Source organism: Drosophila melanogaster, chromosome 3L (assembly GCF_000001215.4).
Source record: "Drosophila melanogaster chromosome 3L".
Taxonomy (NCBI): Eukaryota; Metazoa; Arthropoda; class Insecta; order Diptera; family Drosophilidae; genus Drosophila; species Drosophila melanogaster.
This window is the reverse complement of record NT_037436.4, coordinates 24,365,231-24,390,431: the sequence shown is the minus strand read 5'-3', so window position 1 is coordinate 24,390,431 and position 25,201 is coordinate 24,365,231. Positions and strand designations below refer to the sequence as shown.

Sequence of the window (25,201 nt, the reverse complement as noted above, 5' to 3'; positions counted from 1 at the left end):
GACGACATTCTATTGGCAACCGAAAATATAAACGAACACTTAGAAACGTTGAAAGAAATTTTTAAAAGATTAGTTGAAAATAAACTTGAATTAAGAATAGACAAATGTGAGTTTATGCAATCGAGTATAAAATATCTTGGGTTCATAATAAATAAAGACGGCCCAATGACAAAGGAATCGAGGCAATAAAAAATTTCCCAATACCTAACAATGTTCATACAGTACAAAGTTTTTTGGGATTATGCTCATATTTTCGACGGTTCATAAAAGATTTTTCTAGACTAGCTAAACCATTGCACGACATTCTTAAAAAAGATAAACCGTTCAAATTTGGTAGTGAAGAAATGATTTGTTTTAATATGTTAAAAGATAAATTAATACAGTCACCGGTCTTAGCTATATACAACCATAAACACGAAACAGAATTGCATTGTGATGCAAGTTCTTCTGGATTCGGTGCTGTACTTATGCAAAAGAAGGAGGACCAGAAATGACACCCAGTTTCATTCTTTTCAAAACGGACAACAGATATTGAATCAAAATACCACAGTTTCGAGTTAGAAACTTTAGCCATTGTTTATTCGTTACGTAGATTTAGAGTTTATCTTCATTGAAGGACATTTAAAATAGTCACCGACTGCAACTCATTAATTTTGACCCTAAGCAAAAAAGAGCTAAACCCTAGGATAGCCAGGTGGGCTTTAGAATTCCAAGGTTATGATTTTGAAATTGTGCATAGGGCAGGTAGCCGCATGCAACATGTTGACGCACTGAGTAGGTGTACAAATATTATGGTAATACAAACAAACAGTTTCGAAGATAATCTAGTTATATGTCAAGGGAAAGATACAATATTAAAAGAAATCAGGCAATTGTTAGAAAACACAGAAAATAAATTGTATGAGATGAGAAATGGTTTAGTTTACAAAAAGACAAATGAAAATAGATTGCTGTTCTACGTTCCGATAGAAATGGAAGAACAAGTGTTATACAAATATCACAACGAACTTGGACACGTAGGAAGAGACAAAATGATAGAAGCTATAATGAAAAACTATTGGTTTCCAAACTTAAAACAGAAGTGTAGCACACATATCAGCAACTGTTTAAAATGTATTTCATTCAGTCCCAAAACAGGAAAAACAGAAGGATTTCTACACAACATACCTAAGGGAAACAAACCTTTTGAAATAATCCATATTGACCATTATGGTCCAGTAGACTTGGCTAGACCGAAGTCTTGATCCAATGATTAGCAAGTTAATTGAACCTGATCAAGGTCTACACTGGGACTCAGTCTTAGAAAAGGTCGAATATACCCTGAACAATACACAACACCGCAGCATTAAACAGTATCCTAGCATAATGTTATTTGGGTTACAACAAAAAGGACAAATTATGGATGAATTAAAAGAAAAAATTGAGGAAATTGGAGAAACGATTGAAGAAAGAGATTTAGAAAGTATTAGAAATAAAGGCGAGGCAAGTCAGAAAATAGCACAAGCATACAATAAAGAATATGTTGACAAATAACGAAAACGATCAGGAGTGTTCACAAAAGGCGACTACGTCATGGTTAAAAATTTTGACTCAACAACAGGCATAGCTAAGAAGTTAATTCCAAAGCATAAAGGACCCTATGTCATAAGCAAAGTTCTCAAAAATGATCGTTCCTTCTGGAAGATGTTGATGGATTTCAAATTTCTCGCAATCCTTACCGGGGTGTATGGAGCATACAGAATATAAAACACTGGCAAAGAAAAATTAAGAGTCTACAAAATAGAAAGTATAATTTGAGAAACTCTGTACAAAATAGAAAGTATAATTTAAGAAACTCTGTACGAAATAGAAAGTATAATTTAAGAAGCAATTGTAAAACAAAGAAAACAAACAAGAAGAAAAGAAAACCTAAAAAATGTTTAAGACCGTTCAAAAGTATCTCTACTAAGAAGAATAAAATAAGAAACAGGACCCTTAGCTTTAAGAAACGTTAATTGTTATAAAATCCTACGATCGGGAGATCTAGTTGTCAGGACGGCCGAGTTGTAGTAGGCTGCTCCTTCTACCCTCTTCCTTTATTCTTAGTCATACATTCCTAGTCATACATACCTAATTATACATAGCCAATCTAGTCATAAGCTTATACACTCATACACCCATCCTTAACATACCAATATTATCGAGAAACTTATCGACTAATCGACTCGCCACTCTGCAGAGAGCGCGGCAGTCAGTCGCTGTTGAACCAAGCTAAAGTACAGATCGAAATAAAAGAGACACTTGAAATAGTATTCGAATATTAACTTCTGTAAACGGCGGCTAAAGTTTCATATTAGCTTGTTGTAAAATATTCATTATTTGAATTAGATCGGTATAATGTTGTTCTGTTGTTGTTGCAATGTTTATATGGATGATATATTAATGTTATCCATATAAACATGGCAAGTTTTTCCGACGTGTTTTCTTAATATATCGTCCATTGCTCTTTGAAATATTCTAGGTGCTTTTATTAACCCAAATGACATAGGTAAGGCTGTTTTACAGAAAAGGCTGTTTTTTCAATATCTTACTCTTTCATTAAGGATTGGTGAAATCCTCATTCCAAATCAATTGTTGAGAAATATTTTGACTTTCCTAAGTTAGATAATATTACAGAAGGGTCTTTTATCGGGTATCTGTCCTGTATTGTGTTTTCGTTTAGTTTTTTATAATCAATTACTAGTCGATGGTTTAGAGTTCCATCTTCATTTTGAACCTTTTTAGATTATGCATTTTTTCTTTGTCTTTCAACAACGTGTTCAGGATTTGTGGATCCCAAACTTTTAGTTTTCTTGTTGACGGATAATTCAACGTCGGCGTGCTCAGAATTCTTTGATCCCAAGCTATACACACTTCCATCGCTCATTACCGTTTCGGTTTTAAATACTTTTTGTTCATCAAAGTATTTTTTTATAATATATTCCTTTAATGGAAGAACATTTTTTTCCTCAATTAAACACAAATCGTTTTTTCCTCATTGTCATAATATTCGAGCTTTTCTTATTTCCCATTATACTCTATGATACCCTTTTCTGCATCTATTTTAGCTGCAATTAATAAGTCATATTCTAAACCTTCTATTTCATAAAATAGAAGTTTTGTTTCAAATATTGTTAATAAATGGTAATATTTTATAATTGTGAATCCATGTATTGTAGATACTCCCATATCAGTTAGCAATTCTCTTTTATCTCATAAATTCCCTTTGATATAGCAGGATGTGGCTCCTGTGTCAATTAATATTTTTTGTTGTTTTTCTGTCTATTCAAGTATATGAGTATATGATGAGTATCATCAAATTTATTCATTTCTCATTCCTTTCTGGGGTGGTTGAGTTGCTTCCCTTTTTTTTTTGCACACGCTAAACCAAGAAATCTACAAAACTTACAATTTTCCCATCAACCTAATATGCCCTACGCAATAGCTAATCAACTTCGACTAAGACGAAAGGTCAGGAAATAACATGTGAGATCAGGAGATACCAGAACCCAGCAAATTTACCAGAAACTAGCTTCTTTAGAAACGCCCTTTCAAATCTTACTTCCTGTTGATTCAGTCACTCTAGAACAATTGCAGTACTTTGTAGCCAGTAAGCTAAAACCAAAGAAGGCCGCGGGTGAGGACCTGATTGATAACAGAGCCATCCGAATGTTATCAGGCCTTGCGATACGAATTTACTTTCTTTCCTAAGGGTTATTTTCTAAAAGTCGGAAAGTCTGCTAACATAATCATGATTCTCACGCCAGGAAAACAACAAACTAAGGTCGTTTCAACTCGAAATTTACAATGCTAAAAAAATGTGAAAAATATTAACACATTTTTTAAAAGTGTGGGTGTGGCGGTTTTGTGCTTTTTGTGGGCGTTAGAATCGGCGTGGCAACATGGGGCAACAAATTTGCTTTGCGTCTAGGTCTCTTGAATCTGTATGCGGAATCTAAACCTTTTAGATTTTCTAGTTCCTGAGATTTCGAAGTTCATACGGACAGACGGGCATTGCCGGAGCGATTCGGCTATTGATTCTGATCAAGAATATATAAAGATTTTTTTTTTCGCACCAAGGGGCGCTGCCGTGTATCGTACGGCTCGACTCGCGAGAAGATATAGACGCGATGTAAAAAAGAGAACAGGAACGAAGAAATGAATATAATGTAAAATAACTATATAAAATATTACTGTTAGTAGGATCTAATTATGTAATAAAAAAGTTAAAATCGATTGCTTTAAGAGCGACAGAGAGTCAAGATTACAGATAATAGGATAAAGTCTACTATAGTTAGAACATAATACTCTGTAAGGCTCATGCAACTCATAGTTAGATCTACAATAATATATGATAACGGGTATTTAGTTTCTAGTGAATCTACTTGGAACCGAGAAGTTAAGCCGACTAATCAAGTCGGGACTCTCAACATACCCACGAATAAGCATACAAATAAAGACTGTTCCAAGCATAGTTCTACGGTTAGCTAGGGACGGAAAATTAATAAAAAGTAATCTATTGGAATAAGGAGGTAATATACGGTTTGCATCCCATTTTTGGCGCCGCAACGCAAAAAGTAAGAAGTTTTTTTGGACCGATTCACTGCGGTCCGAGTGGACTGCGTATTGTGGACTCCAAACAGGTGATCCGTACTCGAGAATCGAACGGACTAGCGAAATAAATAAGGTTTTAGTCATGAAAGGATCATCTAATTCCTTAGACCACCTTTTTATAAAACCAAGCACACCCCTGGCCTTATTGACAATAGACGAAATATGATCAGAAAATTTTAGTTTAGGGTCCAGAAGAACATTCTGTCCAAAGAGCACCCACTTAGAGTGTGAGTCGTGCGTGTTGGGTTAACTATACACTTGGAGCCATTTAAGTCTAATAGGTTATCACGGCACCATATTTGAAATCTGTCTAGATCGGATTGTAAGTCGAAATGGCGCGAAATATCCTTGTGCTGGAGGCATAATTTAACATCGTCTGCGTATATAAGTACGCGATGGTTTAATAACTAAAGGGAAGTCGTTAATAAATAAGGTAAAAAGAAGGGGACCAATGTGGCTCCCTTGTGGGACACCGGATGTGACTCGAAGAATACAAGATAGAGAATTTTTAAAGGGGACCTGTTGCGTCCTGCCATTCAGATAGATTATTTTTGAAGCCCTGCTTTACGAAAGAAGTCAGCTCCAAGACGCTAGTAGTTGATCCGCGTTTCATAAAACCGGACCAACACGGTGATATTATTGATCTACAAAGGTGCTGCAAATGAGGAGTGATAACATTTTCAAAAAGTTTTGGGATAACCGACAACTTAGAGATTCCTCTGTAATTGCTTGTATATAGTTTGCTACCTTTTTCATGAAGAGGAATCACAAAGGACTCCTTCCATATATGAGGGAACTGTGAAGATTCCAGAGATAAGGTAAACACTTTCAGTAGAGGCTTGCACAAGGCTTCCGCACAGAGTCTAAGCACACAGCCAGGAATTCCGTCGGGACCTGGCGAATAGACCGGTTTAACACGCTGAAGATCGTTGTGAGCTTTCGTTTATAGTGGGGCAAAATATTAGATTCGACTTTGATACCGCATAAGAGTATGGCTGTTCGGAATGAGGTAAAGTTGAATATGTTGTTTGAAAAAGCTTGGCGAATAGATCGGCTATTGCCTGATACGATGTTACCGTAGTGTTTTCAAAAAATAGCGTGGAAGTGTAAGAACTTGTTTTTCGCTTATTGTAAACGAAATTATAAAACTGTTTCGGATGCTGTGCTAACTGGAACTTACAACGGTTTAAATAATTCCTGTAGCACTGAGCATTAAGCACGGTAAAGTTTAACCGAGCGCTTAAATATTTACAGTGGATGGACTGAGAACCGGTATTTTTAAATTTCTTATATAGTCTGGACTTTACATGTCTTAGATGTGTCAACTCTTTATTAAACCAATTAGATTGACGGATAGTACATCGGAACACAAGAGTCAAAAAATGATTTAATTGCGGTATAAAACATATTAATCGCATCCGCCATTATGTTGCAGGAGTAAAGATCGGACCAATTAAAGCCAGCTATAAAATTGTTTAGCCTCCGAAAATTTGCCTTGCGAACACAGGGAATTCGCATTGTTGACTTCTCTGAATTTACTTTTAATACCGTACCTATGTCGATTGCCACCTAGAAAGTAGGATGATATGGATCTTCAGGTTGAGTAAGAGATGCTACCCTGGACACAAACACACTTTCAGGACTTGTTACAAAACAGATCCAACAGTCGACCAAGAGAATTTGGAATATAATTAACTTGCGACAACGATAAGTCGAGCAAGCCGTCAGTAAAATCATGTTGTGCTAAAGGGAGAAGGATATTCTGGGGACCACATTGTGCCAGGTATATTAAAATCACCTAGAACTATCAATTGGTCCCTGTCAGACTGTTTATTCAAGATGGACTGGATAGCGGACAGATGATTCTGATATTCCAGAATATCTCCGCTAGCTCCCGCTGAGAGCGTAAGAAATCTAAAAATAGAATTTGCTTGCTTGTGTGAGTAAAAACAAGAGACGAGAACGCGTATATATATGTTGTGCTAGAAGCCGATTTTCGGGCCGAAATCAATTCTGATCGAAGAAACGAATTTACATTGTACATATTAGGGTAGTTTTTGCCAATTTCGTAGGAATATGATGAAATAAAAAAATTTTCAAAAATTCGCGCTCTGACTATTATAATTTTAAAGCCTTTTAAATTCGTTTGTTAAAATCGCCGCTCGAATTAGCTACCGTTTACACATTTATATTTATGTTTAATTCTAATTTGTCTCTCATCTGACAATTTTTTTAAAGCGAAATATTTTTTTTTAAACACTTTTAATGTTAATGTTACACTATATTGTAGTAGGCTAGAGGTACACATACATAAGTTCAGTTCATAATAGCAACATAGTATATAAACATTAAGTCATTGTTCGCTTTCGGGTGGCATTCTCTCTGTTTCGCAACATCGGCTCTGTAGCAACAAGCATAAAGGCAGATCGCAAACGGAGAGGGAGTCAGTCGAATGCTAAAGCTGAACACGGGAAGTATCAAATAAACCAAAGAGTCCAACTCCTGCCTTTGTGTTTTAGTTAACTAAGAGGATATATAGTACACCTACAATGTTAAGTCAAATAACTTAATTAATATACTAAATAATTAAAGGAAGTACAATAGAAATTATTATAACTACTGTAATTTCATAAATTTCATAAAAATATGATAACTGTTTATTGCAAAAGTCATATCAAAGACACTAGAATTATTCTAGTGTCTTTGCTTTGGTCATATCTTGAGGCACGAAGTGCGGACACAAGCACTCAGCAATCATTGCCTTATTAATTTTTCAACCCCCGCAAGATGAATACTCTAATGACAAATATTCTTATATAAAGTCATTTTTGAAATTTATTTTTGTGATAATATGTACATAATTATATTTGTACATATGTACATTTTCAAATAATAATAACGTTAGGGCAATGCAAAACAAGAATTTTTCGCATGGTGCCAATTGATCAAAAATAATATAGATTTAAAGTCAAAGAACTTCTAAGGTGAAGGGCATATTTTGTCAAATTTACAATGCATGAGCATACGTGTGCACACATACAGTTGTCTGCTATCACTTTATGCGTTGAAAAGAGCTGTTCGCTGTAGCGCTCTCCGCTTTCTCGCTCTCTAACAAAAATTCGAGAGACCCTGGAGCCACCTCTAGAGCCACGGCGAAAAAATCGTGTGCCAAAAAATCGAATGGCGTTACGCATCTTGTTATTCTAGTGTCTTTGGTCAAACCTATATATAGTGTACATACCTGGGAAGTCTTCGGAGTTAAGTATCTCCGGTTTTAACCAAGTCTCTGTGAGCACTATTATATGGGATGCAAATGAATGACTATCACAATACAATTTGCTTAATTTGCTACGCAAGCCTCTAACATTTTGGTAGGAGATAATAAGATTCGTTGTTAGTTTTTTGAAGAGGATGAAGAGAGAAGATGAAGAGGCGGATGTGGTCTGGCCACGTAAGTGAAGTTTAATTCCCACGGGCCCCTTTTTCCTATTTTTGATCTTAGCTTCGAACTCTTTTACCACCATATCCGGCCAAAAATCACCCGAACATATGGTCGAAAAAAGCTCGTTTGGGACAGTTATCTTGAAAGATGATACGTCTCTAGCGTAAGAGAAGTTAAATTTTTCCACTTTTATATTATCGACTTTTGTTTTGTCCTGTATATCATCAGACGATGTTTGATCAGGGGAAAGCCAAGAAACGAAAATTTGTTTCTTTAGTGGAACCACCGCGAGGGGTTTTGGCCCTGCAGATTGTATTTCTGAAGTGCAAATTTGTGCCGGTAGTCCGGACTCAATGTTCCCTTGTGGTGATAAACTAATCGAGACAGGTGGAATCACTGGTTGAGAAACCAGTGCACACAATTCGGAATTTCCCAGACAAATTAGCTGTTTAACGGGTATGTGATAGTCTGGGAAAAAAGAGGCGCGCGCGCGGAGTGCAACGAGTTGGCGCTCCTGAAAAATCTCTAAATTTTCCGGGTCTCGCCGGCCCGACAAAACCAGGAGCGGCTGTCCCTAACGCGCAATGTTTGGGTCGTTCTCACCAGCAGTAGGCAGAGCTCCAATGGTTCAGGGTTCGCCCGCCGACGACGATCTTCAGGGCCATGGGGCAGGACAGGGTGAGAGTAGCAAACAACTTTCTCTTTCGCTATTTTCTCTTAGTCCCGTGTGTTGTTGGTGTGGCTGCCACTTGCTAGTCACACCAGCTGATCACGCAGTCAGCTGGGATAGTGCAGCAGTGCTGGCAAACGGCAAAAGCTCCCAGTCTGGCAGCGCTGGTCGGCTGCACGAGTCCTCTGGCAGAGGTGGCGCTTTCCTCTCAGTGCACTCACTGACAAAAGCTAGCAGCGGAAATCACCTAACGATCTGTCCACTGGGCGTAGCATACATAAATGGGCGGCCAACGGTTATCCTTGGCAACATCCCATGGAAACCCGGAGGCAGATCCATAAATCGAGCAGGAGAGGCAGAAGAAGAGTGTAAAAAGTCAATGGCCAACCCCCCCCCCCCCCACGCTTAGGCGGCACACTATAAACTCGGGGCTCTGGCGACCGAGCTGGAGAGGTATATCTCCCACCGTGGCAGCTTTTTGTTTCGCCTGCTCACTCCACCACAAAACACCCGCGCTGGTTATCACTTCCTCAGCTGGATTACCGTACAGCGAAGTACTGTCGCTGGTCACAAGAGGGCAGGACGCTATCAAGGGTGAAGAGGACGGCTAAGGGCGAACTGCTCCTCGAGCTACGTGCCTCTGCCCAAGACTTGACGCAGAAGCTCAAGAAGCACATGGGAGCGGTACTAGGAGACCGCGCCATCCTTCGCGCGTTAACTCAATCCAAGGTATTCTTGATTCGCAAACTCGACGAGCTCACCACGGAAGACGAGTTGAAGAGTACCCTGGAGGCCCAGGCAGAGATCCCTACAGCAGTGGTGGCTATCAAAAGCCTCCGGCAAACGCAGTACGGAGGGAAGTCTGCGGTAATAGCAGTCCCAATCAATCTGGCGGACCCGCTGATCAAGCGCGGCAAGCTGACGGTAGGATGGTCCCAATGCCTGATCAAGGAGCTGGAGCCACGCCAAAGATGCTTCAGATGTCTGGAAGCAGGCCACATAGCGGCCCACTGCAGAAGCACCGTTGACAGAAGCCAGTGCTGCTTCAGATGTGGGACCGCGGGACACAAGGCCGCTGAGTGCCCTAACGAAGCTAAGTGCTTCTTGTGCGCAAGCAGAGGAAGCCAAGCGACCAACCACCAACTAGGCACCCGGAAGTGCCCACTGGCGGGCAAAGGAGCACCAAAGGCACTGCAATGATGCGGAATCTCTGCACGGCAGCCCAAGACCTGCTAGTGCAGACGGTGCGTGAACGCAGAGTGGAGCTTGCGCTACTCAGCGAGCCCTACCGGACGGCGGCTAGCCCAGACTGGGCTTTCTAGATGCTAGAGGCCGCACCCAGGTTCTTATAGCGGGCGACTTCAACGCATGGTCAGAGAGCTGGGGCAGCTCAACAACCAACGCGAGAGGAAGGATGGTGCTGGAGGCATTCGCGACGTTGGACCTGGCTCTTCTTAACCATGGAAACCGGCACACGTTCAGGCGCGCCGGACTGGGCTCTGTGGTGGAGCTCATCTTCACCAGCGGCTCGTCGTACAGGCTAAGGAGGTGGAGACTCAGCGAGGATTACACTGGCAGTGGCCACATGGCCATCATCTGCGACCTGGGATGCCCTCCCTCGTCCCAAGCCCAGACAACAGCTCAAGCCAGTATTAAATACAAGGCGGTCACTCTGGTCACGCATTTCGAGAGCAGTTCCTACCCACGGAGATCAGACAAGGAGCTGAGCTGACGGCAGTGGAGCTGATGAGGCGGTTGAAGGCCGCGTGCGACGCCAGCATGCAAACGAGCAGGACGCATAGCCGACAAAGAGCCCCTGTCTACTGGTGGAACCAGGAGATAGAGACGGCTCGTCGAGAGTGCCTCTCCGCCAGACGTCGCTACCAACGCGCGAGAGATGCGGAGTCCTTTGCCGAACGCCAATCCGAGTACAGAGACCGCAGAAAATATCTCAAAATAGCCATAAGGGAGAGCAAACGCAAATGATTCCTCAACCTATGCGATTCCGCCGATAGCGAACCATGGGGAAGTGCCTACAAGGTGGTGGTCAAGAAGGCGTACACAAGGACTCCCAAGCTACTGGACCCAGCGATGCTCCGCAGTGTAGCGGAACATCTGTTCCCTGTGATGGATGGGTTACGCCCCGCCGACCCAACCCCAGGGGACCACGTCGAAACCGACGCCACGGTCAGCAGTGAAGAGATTCTGGAACTGGGAAAACTGCTGAAGGACGGCAAGGCCCCAGGGCCCGACGGCATCCCGACCAGGGCGCTTCGGTTTGCTCTCTACCTCCAGCCAGACTCGTTTGCGAAGGCATTCACCCAGTGCCTGACGGAAGGAGTCTTCCCGAGTTGCTGGAAAGTTCAAAAGCTGCTGCTCCTCCCAAAACCAGGGAAGCCACCCGAGGAGCCTTCATCGTTCCGACCAATATGCCTCATCGATGGATCTGGCAAGCTCCTGGAGAAACTGGTGTGCATTCGGCTAGAGAGGGCTATCGCCGACGCGGGTGACCTCTCTCGGTCCCAGTTTGGATTCAGGAAAGCGCGGTCCACCGTCGACGCGGTCAACAGAGTGGTCGAAATAGCGGCCCAAGCAATCGAGGGCACCAGATTGGAAGGGGGTAGCAAAGAGTACTGCCTCATGGTCACACTAGACATCAGGAACGCCTTCAACACAGCGAGATGGGACCAGATCCTAGAAGCACTAATTGGCTTCAGCGTCCCAGCCTACCTAGTCAGGATCATCCGCAGCTATTTTTCTAATCGGGTCCTACTGTGCGAGTCGTCGGATGGAAATGATTTAATTTTCTTGTATTAAATCAGTTGTTTTGCCAATTTCTGTCGGTATGCCAAAAACATTTTACGGCACTTTTTTGGTGACGGCCAAAATTCTCCTCTGTCCACTCGCTTACGCTGAGAGCGTAAGAAATCTAAAAATAGATTTGCTTGCTTGTGTGAGTAAAAACAAGATGCGAGAACGTGTATACACGTGTATATGTATGTGTGCGTACTCATGCTATAAGACGATTTTCGGTCCGAAATCAATTCTGATCGAAGAAACGATGTTACATATTTAGAATTTTATATATAATATATAAAATAAAATTATAATTAAAAATTCACGCAGTGACTATTATAATTTTAAAATTATTAAATTCGTTTGTTAAAATCGCCGCACGAATTAGCAACCGTTTACATATTTATATTTATGTTGATAATTAATTGTCTGTAATATATGTAATAATTGGTACAGAGGGAACATAGTTTAAATTTTAAATAATAAAAATGGATCATTTACATACATTATTATTAATTCAAATTACTTAATAAATATACTAAATAATTAAAGCAAATACAAGGAAAATTATTATAACTACTTTAATTTAAAACAAAAATTTTCCAAAAAGAAGTACATTAAGAAAAAAATATTTAATAAAAATAATACGTAGTAGAAAATACAAATTTATAAAATATTTAAAAATATGATAACTGTTTATTACAAAAGTCATATCTTGAGGCACAAAGTGCGGACAAAAGCACTCAACAAGCATTGCCTTATTAATTTTTCACCGTCGCAAGCTGAATACTCCTACTTCTAGCATAAAGTCACTTTTTAGTCATTAATTTTGTGAAATTATGTTTCGGCTATTACTATTTCTAAGCTATATTTATATAATAATAACGTTAAGGCAAGGCAAAACAAGAATTGTTCGCATGGTGCCAATTGATCAAAAATAATATAGATTTAAGGTCTAAAAACTTCTATGGTGAAGGGCATATTTTGTCAAATTTAAAATGCATGATCATACGTGTGCACACACGCTCTCCGCTCTCTCGCTCTTGAACAAAAATTCGCGAGAGTCTGGAGCCACCTCTAGACCCACGGCGAAAAAATCGTGTGCCAAAAAATCGTATGGCGTTACGCATCTTGTTATTCTAGTGTCTTTGGAGCGACCTTATTCCGTTTTTTTACCTTATTTATTAACGACCTTCCTTTAGTAATAAACAAAGACACTAGAATAACAAGATGCGTAACGGCCATACATTGGTTTGGCACTATGCAGACACTTTTTTAGTGACGGCCAAAATTTCTCTCTTTCCGCTAGCTCCCGCTGAGAGCGTAAGAAATCTAAAAATTTAATTTGCTTGCTTGTGTGAGTAAAAACAAGAGACGAGAACGCGTATATGTGTGCGTGTTGTGCTAGAAGCCGATTTTCGGGCCGAAATCAATTCTGATCGAAGAAACGAATTTACATTGTACATATTAGGGTAGTTTTTGCCAATTTCGTAGCAATATGATGAAATAAAATAATTTTTAAAAATTCGCGCCCTGACTATTATAATTTTAAAGCCTTTTAAATTTGTTTGTTAAAATTTGTTTGTTAAAATTTGTTATGTTTAATTCTAATTTGTCTCTCATCTGACAATTTTTTAAAAGCGATATATTTTTTTTGAAACACTTTTAATGTTAATGTTACATCATTTTAAGTCAAATGACTTAATAAATATACTAATTAATTAAAGGAAGTACAATAGAAATTATTATAACTACTGTAATTTCATAAATTTCATAATAATATGATAACTAGAATTATTCCAGTGTCTTTGCTTTGTTCATATCTTGAGGCACGAAGTGCGGACACAAGCACTCAACAATCATTGCCTTATTAATTTTTCACACGCCGCAAGATGAATACTCTAATGAAAAATATTCTTACATAAAGTCATTTTTGAAATTTATTTTTGTGATAATATGTACATAGATTTGGCTATTTCTAATCTATTTTCAAACAATAATAACGTTAAGGCAATGCAAAACAAGAATTTTTCGCATGGTGCCAATTGATCAAAAATAATATAGATTTAAAGTCAAAGAACTTTGATGGTGAAAGGCATATTTTGTCAAATTTACAATGCATGAGCATACGTGTGCACACATACAGTTGTCTGCTATCACTTTGTGCGTTGAAAAGAGCTGTTCGCTGTAGCGCTCTTCGCTTTCTCGCTCTCTAACAAAAATTCGAGAGAGCCTGGAGCCACCTCTAGAGCCACGGCCAAAAAATCGTGTGCCAAAAAATCGTATGGCGTTACGCATCTTGTTATTCTAGGGTCTTTGGTAATAAAACATTCGCGTGTACTTAGTTAAACGATATTAAATTATGCCTCCAGCACAAGGACATTTCGCGCCATTTGGACTTACAATCCGATCTAGACAGATTTCAAATATGGTGCCGTGATAACGAATTAGACTTAAATGGATCCAAGTGTAAAGTTATGACCTTTTGTCGTGTCAACCCAACGCGCACGACTTACACTCTGAGTGGGTGCCCTTTGGACAGAATAACACGGGTTGATGATCTTGGTGTTCTTCTGGACCCTGTACTAAAATTTATGACCATATTTCGACTGTTGTGAATAAGGCCATGGGTGTGCTTGGTTTTACAAAAAGGTGTTCTAAGGAATTTGATGATCCTTACATGACTAAAACCTTATTTATTTCGTAGTCCGATTCTTGAGTATGGATCACCTGTTTGGAGTCCACAATACGTAGTCCACTCGGACTGCATTGAATCGGTCAAAAAAAAACTTCTTACTTTTTGCCTTGTGGCGCCTAAACTGACCTCCTTATTCCAGTAGACTAATTTTAATTAATTTACCTCCCCTAGCTAACCGTAGAACGATTCTTGGAACAACCTTTATTTGTAAGCTTATTCGTGGTGATGTTGAGAGTCCCGACTTGATTAGTAGATTCACTAGAAACTATATACCCCTTATCTTAATTCATTGTAGATCTAACTATGAGATGCATGACCCTTACAGAGTATTATTCTGACTATAATAGACGTTATCCAATCAATTTTTAATTTTTTAATACATAATTAGATCATGTTAACACTAAAATTTATTCGAGTTATTTTACAATATATTTATTTTCTCGTTTCTTTTCTCTTTTCTATATCGCGTCTATCTTCTTTCGAATCGAGCGGATAAACGGGAGGTGTGGGGACAGAAAAAAAAAAAAAACTACTACCAAATTAACGGATACTACAGAACTAATAATAATAATAATAACTACAATAGAGGACAAGGAAATTCGAAAAGAAACAACCGGCGTGGAGTCTTTAACCCTAACAAAAACAACGGCACCAACAGACAAAATAATAATGTCCGACAGATACAAACTGTACCGGAAAACGAATAGATCCCCTAAAGATAAACAAAAAATCCACAATTAAAAAGGAACATCCAAAAAAGCAATACACATTAATAGTTGAAACAGGTGCAGAAATTTCTTTAATAAAATAAATTTCATTCAGAAACATCGATTATTGAGAAATTTCACATATATTAGGTGAAGAAGCGACAAATTCAAAATAAAGTTAAATAAAGCTTCAGTTACCAAGATTTATTTTGTGTTTGCTTAGGCAAACCTACTTGATTTACGTCATTGTAAATAAAGAAGTATGAAAAGTGGACAAAAATCTGTCTGTGGCATTTCAAGTGAACAGACGTGTTTTCATCGAGCTCCGTATAAAATCACTTGATTTTAGTGAAGCAAATAGTAAATAACATAAAATAAATAAATGAATCGAAAGCGAAAGAGACGCTATTGGCATTATTAAATTGCTATACTACAAAATTTTCTGTGTGTAGAACAATAAAGTAAAACTAAAAAAAAAAACAAATAGACAACGAACAAATCGATCGTTCTAAAACGAGCCAACGCGAATTGCGCGCTCAGCGGCAAAGAGACCAAGACGAGCGCCGACTCTCTTCGCAGCGGAACAATGCATACTTCACCGTCGTGTCAGACGCTCACGAGTGCCAAATCATACACCCGGTCCATAACCTAGCACCTGCAGAATGCAAACGATCGCAGGCTTGCTCACCAATGCTTATGGCTCCATGAAATGAACCCGAAAGCACTGAGAGCGTCTCTCTCAAGCTCTCCCCATTCCAAATGGTGTCAAGTTCTTAAGCCACCAGCACAGCAATCACGATATCTACTGCAACTTCACCTTTAGCAACAACAACTACAACAACAACTGCAACAGCATCAAAATCAACTCTATGCTCAATACCGATAGCGGTGTACAATTCCGCTATACCAACAACAACAAAAGCAAGAGCACTCACACCGACTCTAGAAAGCGGAAGCGACAAGAACCAAAACGAAACAAAAAAGTTTGTCAAACAGGGCTGGATAACAAGTTCCATGTTATACCTCTTACTAAGGGCAACATACAAGAAACGAAAGTGCAGACCCAGGATGAATCTAGCCACCGATCAGTGACCAGGTACCTGGACGAAGCTGGGAAGGGTTACTATACCTACCAGCTGAAAAGTGCCAAAGGATTGCAGGTTGTCATTAAAGGAATAGAATCATCAGTGACCTCATCCGAAATTATCGTTGCACTAAAGGAGAAGAACTTCAACGCCAAAACGGTGATCAACATTCTCAACAGGAACAAAGAGCCGCAGCCACTCTTTAAAGTCGAACTGGAGCCATCGAGTGAGAAAAACAACAAAAATGAAGTACATCCTATATATAAGCTACAGTACCGTAGAACTGCCACACAAGCGCAGGCAACCTGTGCAGCGCACCAACTGCCAAGAATATAGCCACACCAAAACGTACTGCACCCTAAAATCCATCTGCGTCGTTTGCAGCGATGCCCACAGTAATGTGAACCTTCCTAAGAATGAAAAAGACAGTTCAATTAAGTTATTCAGCAACTATGGCGAAAAACACACAGCCAACTGCCGAGCATGCATTGTTTACAAGGAACTCAAGAGTTCCTTCAGAGAGATTCAGCTCGAGGTCGTATCACACCAACAATTCACAAAGCAATGGAACCGACTACAACTAACATCCCTTCGTTTGCCAGCCACCGAACAATGCCAAATTTTTCCTTTGCAAGTGTACTAAAATCAGGGATCCAAGCACCAACAGCAGTCACCTCCAGCGTCCAGCATAAAACTCACCAAATAAAGAAACAAACACACAGAACATGCAACAGCAGCCAATTGGCGTTGAAGCGATCATTCTTTCGAATCAGCAAAGTATGAAAGAACGCCACCTAACTTGTGTAGGACTTGCAAATTGGCACATACGAGTAAACGAACGAAAGTGCAAACAGGTAACATTTAACATAACTTGGTAATGAACAACACGCACATCCCACAAGCCGATAACGAAACATAGGTATTAGGTATTCATCTGGACAAGCGGCTTTCCTGGCGGAAGCACATAGAGGCCAAGACGCCGCACCTCAGATACTACTGGAGCTCCATGGTATCTTCGAAACGAGAATATACACCGAGACTTACAAATAAAACTTGCCATTGAGACAATAGTAGAGAAGAAAGTAAAATACAATGAAAAACTAGCCTCACATCCAAATCCTCTTGTAAGAAAACTTATTCGAATATGGAGCCAAAGCCGACTGCACCGGAACGACCAACCAGCCCAGCGTTAAATTTGTTAGGCCGAATAATTTCATAAAATGATATTTAGTTAGTTTAGAATAAGATTTGAAAACTTATTGTTAGTCTCTTAAGTAAAAGAGAAGATTCAATAAATAAGCAAAACATGAAAAAAAGAAAAGTTGTAACCTAGCGACTAACAGATTCACTATGTCTACTAAAAAATTAAAGCGATATGTATACCAATGGAATTCTCGAGGTCAGTTCTTTCAAAGGCTTGAAAAAGAAGCCAGTATATGTAATATCAGCAAACTCATATTGGTACCGGGTGAAACGATTTTTTTTTTTTTTTTTTTTTTTTTTTTAATTTTTATTATTTATTGAATCTTCCCTTTGTGTTAAGAGACTAACAATAAGTGTTCAAATCTTAATCTAACTTAATTAACTTTCACTTAGTGATAGTTTTTTTTTTTTCATTAATGCCCTAATAAGTTTATTGCTGGGCTGGGAGGTCGTTGCGGTGCAGCCGGCTTTGACTGCATACTCGGATTAGTTTTCTTGCGAGGGGATTTGTATGGGTGGTCAGCTTTTCGTTATACTTCGTTTTTTTCTCAGCTATTACTTCGATTACTAATTTGATTTTTAGGTCTCTGTGTATGTTTTCGTTTCGAAGGTACCACGGCGCTCCAGTGATAATTCTCAGAATTCTTGACTGTGCTCGCTGAATAATGTCTATGTTACTTCTGGATGCGTTGCCCCACAGCTCGGAGCCATAAGTCCAGATAGGTTTTAAGACGGAGTTGTATAGAAGAGCTTTGAACTCCAGACTAAGTGGAGAGCGAGCATTTATGAGCCAGTGGAGGTTCCTTGCTTTAAGTTTAAGATGTTTCGATTTGGCTTCTATATGTTTGCGCCAAGTGAGCCGCCTGTCCAGATGAACTCCCAGATATGTTACCTCGTCGGCTTGTGGAATGCATATGTTATTCAAGACCAGTGGTGGGCATGTTTGTTTGTTTAAGGTAAAGGTAACCTGCTTGCATTTTTGAACATTTATTGAAATTCTCCAGTCGGCAAGCCATCGTTCTACAGATGTTAAGTGTCGGGATAGGAGTGCCGTGGCTTTTATTGGGCATTTCGAGCGACTGAGTATCGCGGTATCATCAGCGAACGTGGAGGTTGTTAGATTGTAGTCTATGGGGAAATCCGCCGTATACAGGGTGTATAAGATTGGACCCAGTACACTGCCTTGCGGCACTCCAGCTTCGATTGCGCAATCGCGTGAAGTGCTTGTATCGCATCTTATTGCAAACACTCTGTTGTATAGGTATGACTTCAGTAGCTTATGTGTGTTTTGGGGCAACAGCTTGATTATTTTAAACAAAAGTCCATCGAGCCACACTCTGTCAAATGCCTGCGTTTTCAAGAGTTTCCGTTGACTTGTCTATATCCTCCTTTGTAGATAATGCCGTCGTTAGTTCTATGTGTGAACAGACATACTTTTGATACCTTGGCCAGTTTGTTCTAAAATTTGTGAGTCTATACGGTGGGTCGACGATGTGGGGGCGAGTTAGCATATTTAGAAAAACAGGTGAGTGATCTGATGATAAATCTGCTAGTGCTTCGGCGGTGACCATGTTGCGGGGGACATGTTTAGTAATTGCAAAATCGATCAGGTCTGGGATTTTTCTTGGGTCTGCTGGCCAGTATGTAGGCTTACCCGGGGATACATAGTCTAGCTTGTTTTCTGGCTTCGTAAGCGCATTGTACAATTGCTTACCCTTTGGCGACACAAGTCGAGATCCCCAATGGGTGTGCTTGGCGTTATAGTCACCCGCTGCGATGAACCTGTCACCTAGTGTGTTAAAGAATTCCATGAATTGATCCTCAGAGATTGGAAAGCGCGGTGGGCAGTAGACTGCGGCTAGAGTCGTTGAACCATTGTTGAGTTGTAAGGCTATGGACGTAGATTGTAAGTAGTTTTTGTCAAAATTGTTTAAGTGGTGGTGTTTTATGCGATTTCTGATGAGTATTCCAGTGCCTCCATGAGCTTTACCATCTGGATGATTTGTACCATAGAACAAGTATCCTGGTATATGAAAATTGTTTTTATTTGTGAGGTGCGTTTCTGATAGTAGCATTACGTCGATGTTTTTTTCGTAAATGAACTGTGTGAGCTCTTGTGTATGCCGTGAAACGCCATTTGCGTTCCACAGAGATATCCGTAGGGAAGCCATTATGGGGATTTTGAAGATACAAGAAGTTGAATCAGGATATTTTGGTTTTTCATGAGCTCTTGCAAAGTATTTTGCATGAACGTCATGAAGTCTTTCATGCTTTGCTGTAGGGATAGCATCATAGCTTCGATGCCACTTTGTTGTGTTTGTTGGATGTTTGTCGGTGTATGTTCGGAATGAGCAGTTCTTGTCGGTGGGGCGGGCACTTCTAGTCCGGATTTTAGGGCGCTAGCGAAAGAAATTGTTGGAGTAGTGCTTGGGACAGTTAGGGGTGGTTGAAAAATCGGTTGCGGAGAGTAGAAATTGACTTTGTTGTATGTATGTGCTGTGGCAATACGTTTGTTTAGGCGGCTCTTCAATTCTTTGTACACCACACAGCCTCTGTAGTTTGCAGTATGTTTTTCCCCGCAGTTACTGCATTTCTTCACAGACTTATCGTCCTTGTTTTTGGGGCAGTTTGCGGTAGTATGAGGTTCGCTACAGACAACACATACGGACTTAAGGGTGCAGTATGCCTTGGTGTGGCCGTATTCTTGGCAATTAGTACATTGAACTGGATTGATACGTTTGTGCGGCTCCTCCACGGTGATCCTCCGATGTAGCAAGTACTGTAAATTGTATATTGGGTGCACTTCGTTTTTCTTTAGTGCCTGGAGCTCTGGTTCGAGTTCTATTTTGAATAGTGGCTGCGGAACTTTGTCTTTGTTTAAAATATTAATAGCTGTCTTTGCAGAAAAGTTTTTGGCCTTCAGAGCCTCAATTATCTCAGCTGGTGTCACTGTTGCTTCAATGCCCTTAAGTACTACCTGTAGCCCTTTGCAACTTTTTAATTGGTATGTGTAGTAGTTTTTACCAGCATCATTTAGGTATTTAGTCACTATACGGTGGTCTGCTTCTGTTTGGATCTGTAGTTTTATTTCATGAATATTTCCTTTTTTAAGTGGGATAATGTGGAACTTGCTGTCACCAATCAAAGCAACGAGTTTATTTACAAGTGCATTTGTACTTTGTTCTCGTATGAAAATTGGTGGAGGCCTGGTCTTTTTTGGTTCCCCTACCGTTTTTTCGTTGGGTTGTTCGGTCGCAGAATCAGCCAAGATAGCATATCGGTTTGAATTATTTACTGCAGAGTTTTCATTGCCGTTGTTGGTTCGATTGATTTTGGGTTGATTACCTGCCTTATTGTTTTGAGGGCTGAGCTTTCTCTTGATTTGGATGTAGCGATCCATGCCAGTCTGCACAGTCGAAATCGACTTCTGCTTTTGTTTTGATTCTTCTTTACGTGCATTATTGTTGTTGCAAACGGTCAGTGCTGCTGAATTATTTACAGCTGGCACAGCGATAATTAGTTGGGCCGCTGACGAAGTTGATGTTGTGGCAGTTGCCAGTGAGGTCACTGCACTCGTTATTGCAGTGTTACAGTTACCCGGGACGGTCGTTTGGCGCTGCGAGAGGAGCGGGGTAGGAGAGGCGGTCTCTTCGCTCCACGACTTGTGAGCCGAAGCAGGCAGAGAGGGAGAGCAAGAACGCGGTCTGTCGTTCGCTGAGGGCAAAAGTTTCGAGTTAGTTGAAGGTGAGGGTGCTCGATCACCGATTTGCGGTGAGACGAAAGAAAAGTATGCATTGTTGCGTTGTAAAGAGAGCCGGCGCTCGTCTTGTTCACATTGTCGCTGAGAACGTATGTCGTTTTGATTCATTGTTCTAAGTCCACATATAACAATTACCAGAACAATATGGAATAATTATTTATTTTAGTAAATAATTACTATAGTCAATAATTGTTAGTTGTGCAAACTGCACTTTACACTTTGTGTTTAACTTTCACTATACTGTTGTAGTTTTTAGAACTTGCTATTCGTAGCTTGAAAGAAACACGTCTCCACCCGAAGACTGTGGAATGCCGAATGTCAACGAAACGATTTTTGACACTATCTTTATAGAATCTTTTAAGATAATGGTCAATAACATGTTACAATCTCTTAGAGTAGCGCTACTCAAGCCGGTAACCTTATTAAATAATAAAAAAGATAAAGAAGCAATTCCGTTTACATTTCACGATGATCCAATACTAGGAGGTCGTCATACAGGAATAGCTAGAACATAAGCTAAAATAAAAAGGCATTCTTATTGGAAAAACATGTTTTTAAACTAGCACAAATCATCGACCTTGCCACAAGGCAACAGCTCATCGGCGAACTGGATGAAGAAGTAGCCGAAATGACCGATAGACGAATGGCCACTTTACTAACGCACTACTTGGTGGATGCTTCAGAGGGAATGAGACGATTAATAAGAACACGCAGTGCACGGTCCATAGAAATGGAAATGGGTGGCCGGGTCCCCACATGCAGCAGACTGGAACGCTATATTGAAGGCTCAGAACTACGTCATTGCAAACACGGACCAGCAGATTAGAATCAACACGAGACTCTTCGACTCCACATATGAGTCGGTACAAGAAATCCACAAGATGGTGGAAAGAGTCAACGCGATCGACGGGGATCGCGTCAACCCTACACAGGGTCATCATACTGGCTAACCAGGTTGGCGAGTTCATTAGAGCATGCCAGCTTGGCAAAATAGGAACTGTTAATTCAAAGCTCCTGGACCATGAGGAAGTGAAGACGATTCTGAGTGAGGTCAAACATTTCCCGTACCAAAACGCGATCGAAGCCATCAAATTCTCCCGCCCATCAATAATAACGATGGGTACAATGTTATTGTACATCTTAGCGTTTCCAAAGGTCAGAATCGTAAAGGTTCATGCACCTATTCTCAACCACCTGCGAGGTAAAACAAGAGATGCCGAAGTACAACAGATTAGCTGTAAATCTCGCCAAAACGTATGCAGTGCTTGGGGATTGTCTATCTATCGGCAACACGACTGTTTGTCAAGAAAAGGATCTCCTCAGATTAAAGGAAAACGACTGCATCCCTCGATTATTGAAGGGTGGACACGCCGCCTTTACATATCTCAGGAACGACCAAGAGGTGGTCTACCTCATCGATGTCGGAACACTTCTCCTATCTAACTTTAACGGATCGGTGACCTTTGACATAAAGAAACATTATCTCGTCGGTTCCTTTGTGGTGCAATTCTCAAACAAAACGATTACGGTCGGTAATCAGAACTGCACCACCTATTGCACTACCTACTTGATGGCAATGCCGGCTGTCTTAACTCGTGTGACGTCCACGGATTATCAACTATCACTGAAATATGTACACGAAGTGAGCAACCAGAACCTTTAAAGGTTGTCTCTAAGGACTATCAAGTTGCTCTACTCTTCGATTTCGGAGGGAATAGTGGCATTACCTATCTTCTCCCTCGTATACTTCCTGTGGAGGAAGGTGACTTCTAGCAAAGGAATCCCGAAGACCGACAGCACCCCAATCGTCTTTAAGGCACTCACCACCCCTGGTCTACCTATGGCTCTCTGATCTGTGGGATCTTGTGAAGGGGAGGAGTTTACGACCTACTCTCGTCAACAGCCAACGACCCGCCCTAGCCAACCCCCGCGGACGCCCCTTGCCTTTGCGTAAGATCGCAACTTCAGCACAAACATCGGTAGCAGCGCCGGCGATCATGTGCAGCGTCAGGTTTATTACGCCGGCGCGTTGACGTCGAGCTGATGCGACGCAACATTCTTGCGGTTATGTGCAACGTAAGCTTTTTTACTCCGGCTTACACTCTTGCGCCCAGGTGCAGAGTAAGCTTTTCCATGCAGACACATTGTCAAAGAGCGCAGCAGAAACTCTGACGGGCACTTACGCAGCGTAAGCAACCGGGACTGTTGGAGCAGAGTCGATTTGGCGATCAACAGGATTTGAACGTTTTGGATAAAGTTGTGATTAAGAACAAAACTACCAAAACTTATCATTGACATCTCAAGGGACATGTAATGTAATGTGATGTAATGATTTTGCTAGTATTCTGAATTTTTATCGAGTTTTTGCCCCTTCGCGAAATTTTAAAAGGCGTGGCAGCATCGCGTGGTGCCCTTTCATTTCTTGCCATTGATCGAATGCATTTAATTCATTCGACATAGGCTCGATATTTGTCTGTGACATATAAAACTTGATTATGGACGAGGTCATAGTTATGAACAATTTCCATTTTTGATAAAATTGGCAATAAAAACAATATAACAAAGAAAAATCTAAAAAATTTTCAAAAGTGAGGGCATGTCAGTTTTTGCGGCGTGGAAAAAATTTTTTTTGGCAAATTGATTTTAACAAGATTAATGAAATTAAGAAAATATATCCAATATTTTTTTTAAATGCGGGCGTGGCGACTTTTCCCAGTTGTAGGGCGTTGGTGTGGGTGGGATAAAAAGTTTTTTTTGCCAATTGACAGAAATTTACAAGACCAATAAAAATATGAAAACATATCAACATAATAAAAAATTCACAAGTTTGGGTGTGACAGTTTTGTGTGGTATGTGGGCGTAAGATTTGGCGTGGCAACATGGGTCAATAAACTTGCGCTGCGTCTATGTCTCTGAATCTCAACCTTTTTTGTTTTACAGTTCCTGAGATCTCGACGTTCATACGGACAGACGGACGTGGCCAGTTCGACTTGGCTATTGATCGTGATCAAGAATATATATGCTTTATATGGTCGGAAACGCTTCCTTCTGCCTGTTACATACTTTTCAACTAATCTAGTATACCTTTAAAAAAAATTTCCATTAACAGCGTTCTTACGCCGGCCAAATGCTGACCGAACACCATGCGTGCCTATAGCACTCCAAATGCACGGCGCCATTTCCAAGCTCCAATCAATCCAATTTATCTGTTTTGTTGGTCCCCGTCAGTGTTATTAAATAATATTATTATATTGAAAGGCAGTATAATAATTTTGTTACCCAAAAAATCTTAAGTTATAAATTTTAAGTACACCAATTAGTACCATATGCCAAAAAAAGTTATGACTGTAGATTAAAGAATTATTTCTTTTATTACCTCGCTTTCCAATGATGAGATCCAAGTCCAAACAATCTTTTTTTTTGAGCCCAACTGCCATTAATAAAATTTTTCTTGTGAATGGCATTAAAGTGCGCTATATCAGCGCCGTTTTCCGGTATCTCTTGAATATGGCAATTAATGTAAAACTCATTGTGTCCGTGATAGACAAATGTATCGTCAATCTCCCCCATAGGTACAGGAAGATCCCAAGGTAATTCTGTTTGTTCAGCATGATACCAAATAAAAATAAAGCCGTCCACTTCCTGCGAAATCCACTTTTTTAATTTCGATCCTTTAGGAACTATAATTATAAAATATTAAAAGTATCAAGAAATTACAATATGTATACCTGTTATTTGGCGCGTTAAATACCTAGCTTATATAAAAACAATTACTTTTATGAGTAAGTTAGTTTTATGAGTAACACAAATGTGCCGCATTACATCCATTTACTTAAAATGTTTACCCGAAACGTTTGCTATTTATTTCTTATATATCTTATATGTATTGCTGTTGCTCAACAGAGGAGTGCGGCAGCGCTGAAAATGATTTTAATAAAATAGCCCTCATGTGGGTGATTATGCAGCAAAAATTAAAAGTTTACGATTTGACAACGATTTGACTCTGAATACGTTCCCTTGTAGCAAATTTCGATTGGCTCATTCAAAAAATTTTGTCTATATAATGTAGAATGGTCACAGATATTATGCTGGGTTTAAAGACTTACTCTTTTTTTTAATTTTAAAAATTTTGTGTGGCTCATGTCGACGATAAAGGTAGTTTGTGTGTTGTCAGTTTTGGACGACAAATTTTGTTTTTTTTAATTTTG

The 25,201-nt window shown here is 40.1% G+C and overlaps 1 protein-coding gene across 1 annotated transcript in view, besides 3 other annotated features; it reads right to left on the bottom strand.

The window, feature by feature from the left end:
• nvd (neverland) overlaps window positions 1-25,201 on the bottom strand; it is a 76,790-nt gene that overhangs the window by 11,224 nt on the left and 40,365 nt on the right. The window contains exon 3 of the mRNA NM_001104200.3: window positions 24,370-24,673. Coding sequence (NP_001097670.1) covers window positions 24,370-24,673 — 304 coding nt within the window. The remainder of the gene's footprint in view (window positions 1-24,369; window positions 24,674-25,201) is intronic.
• Window positions 12,750-13,859: a mobile genetic element.
• Window positions 15,234-17,346: a mobile genetic element.
• Window positions 17,514-21,313: a mobile genetic element.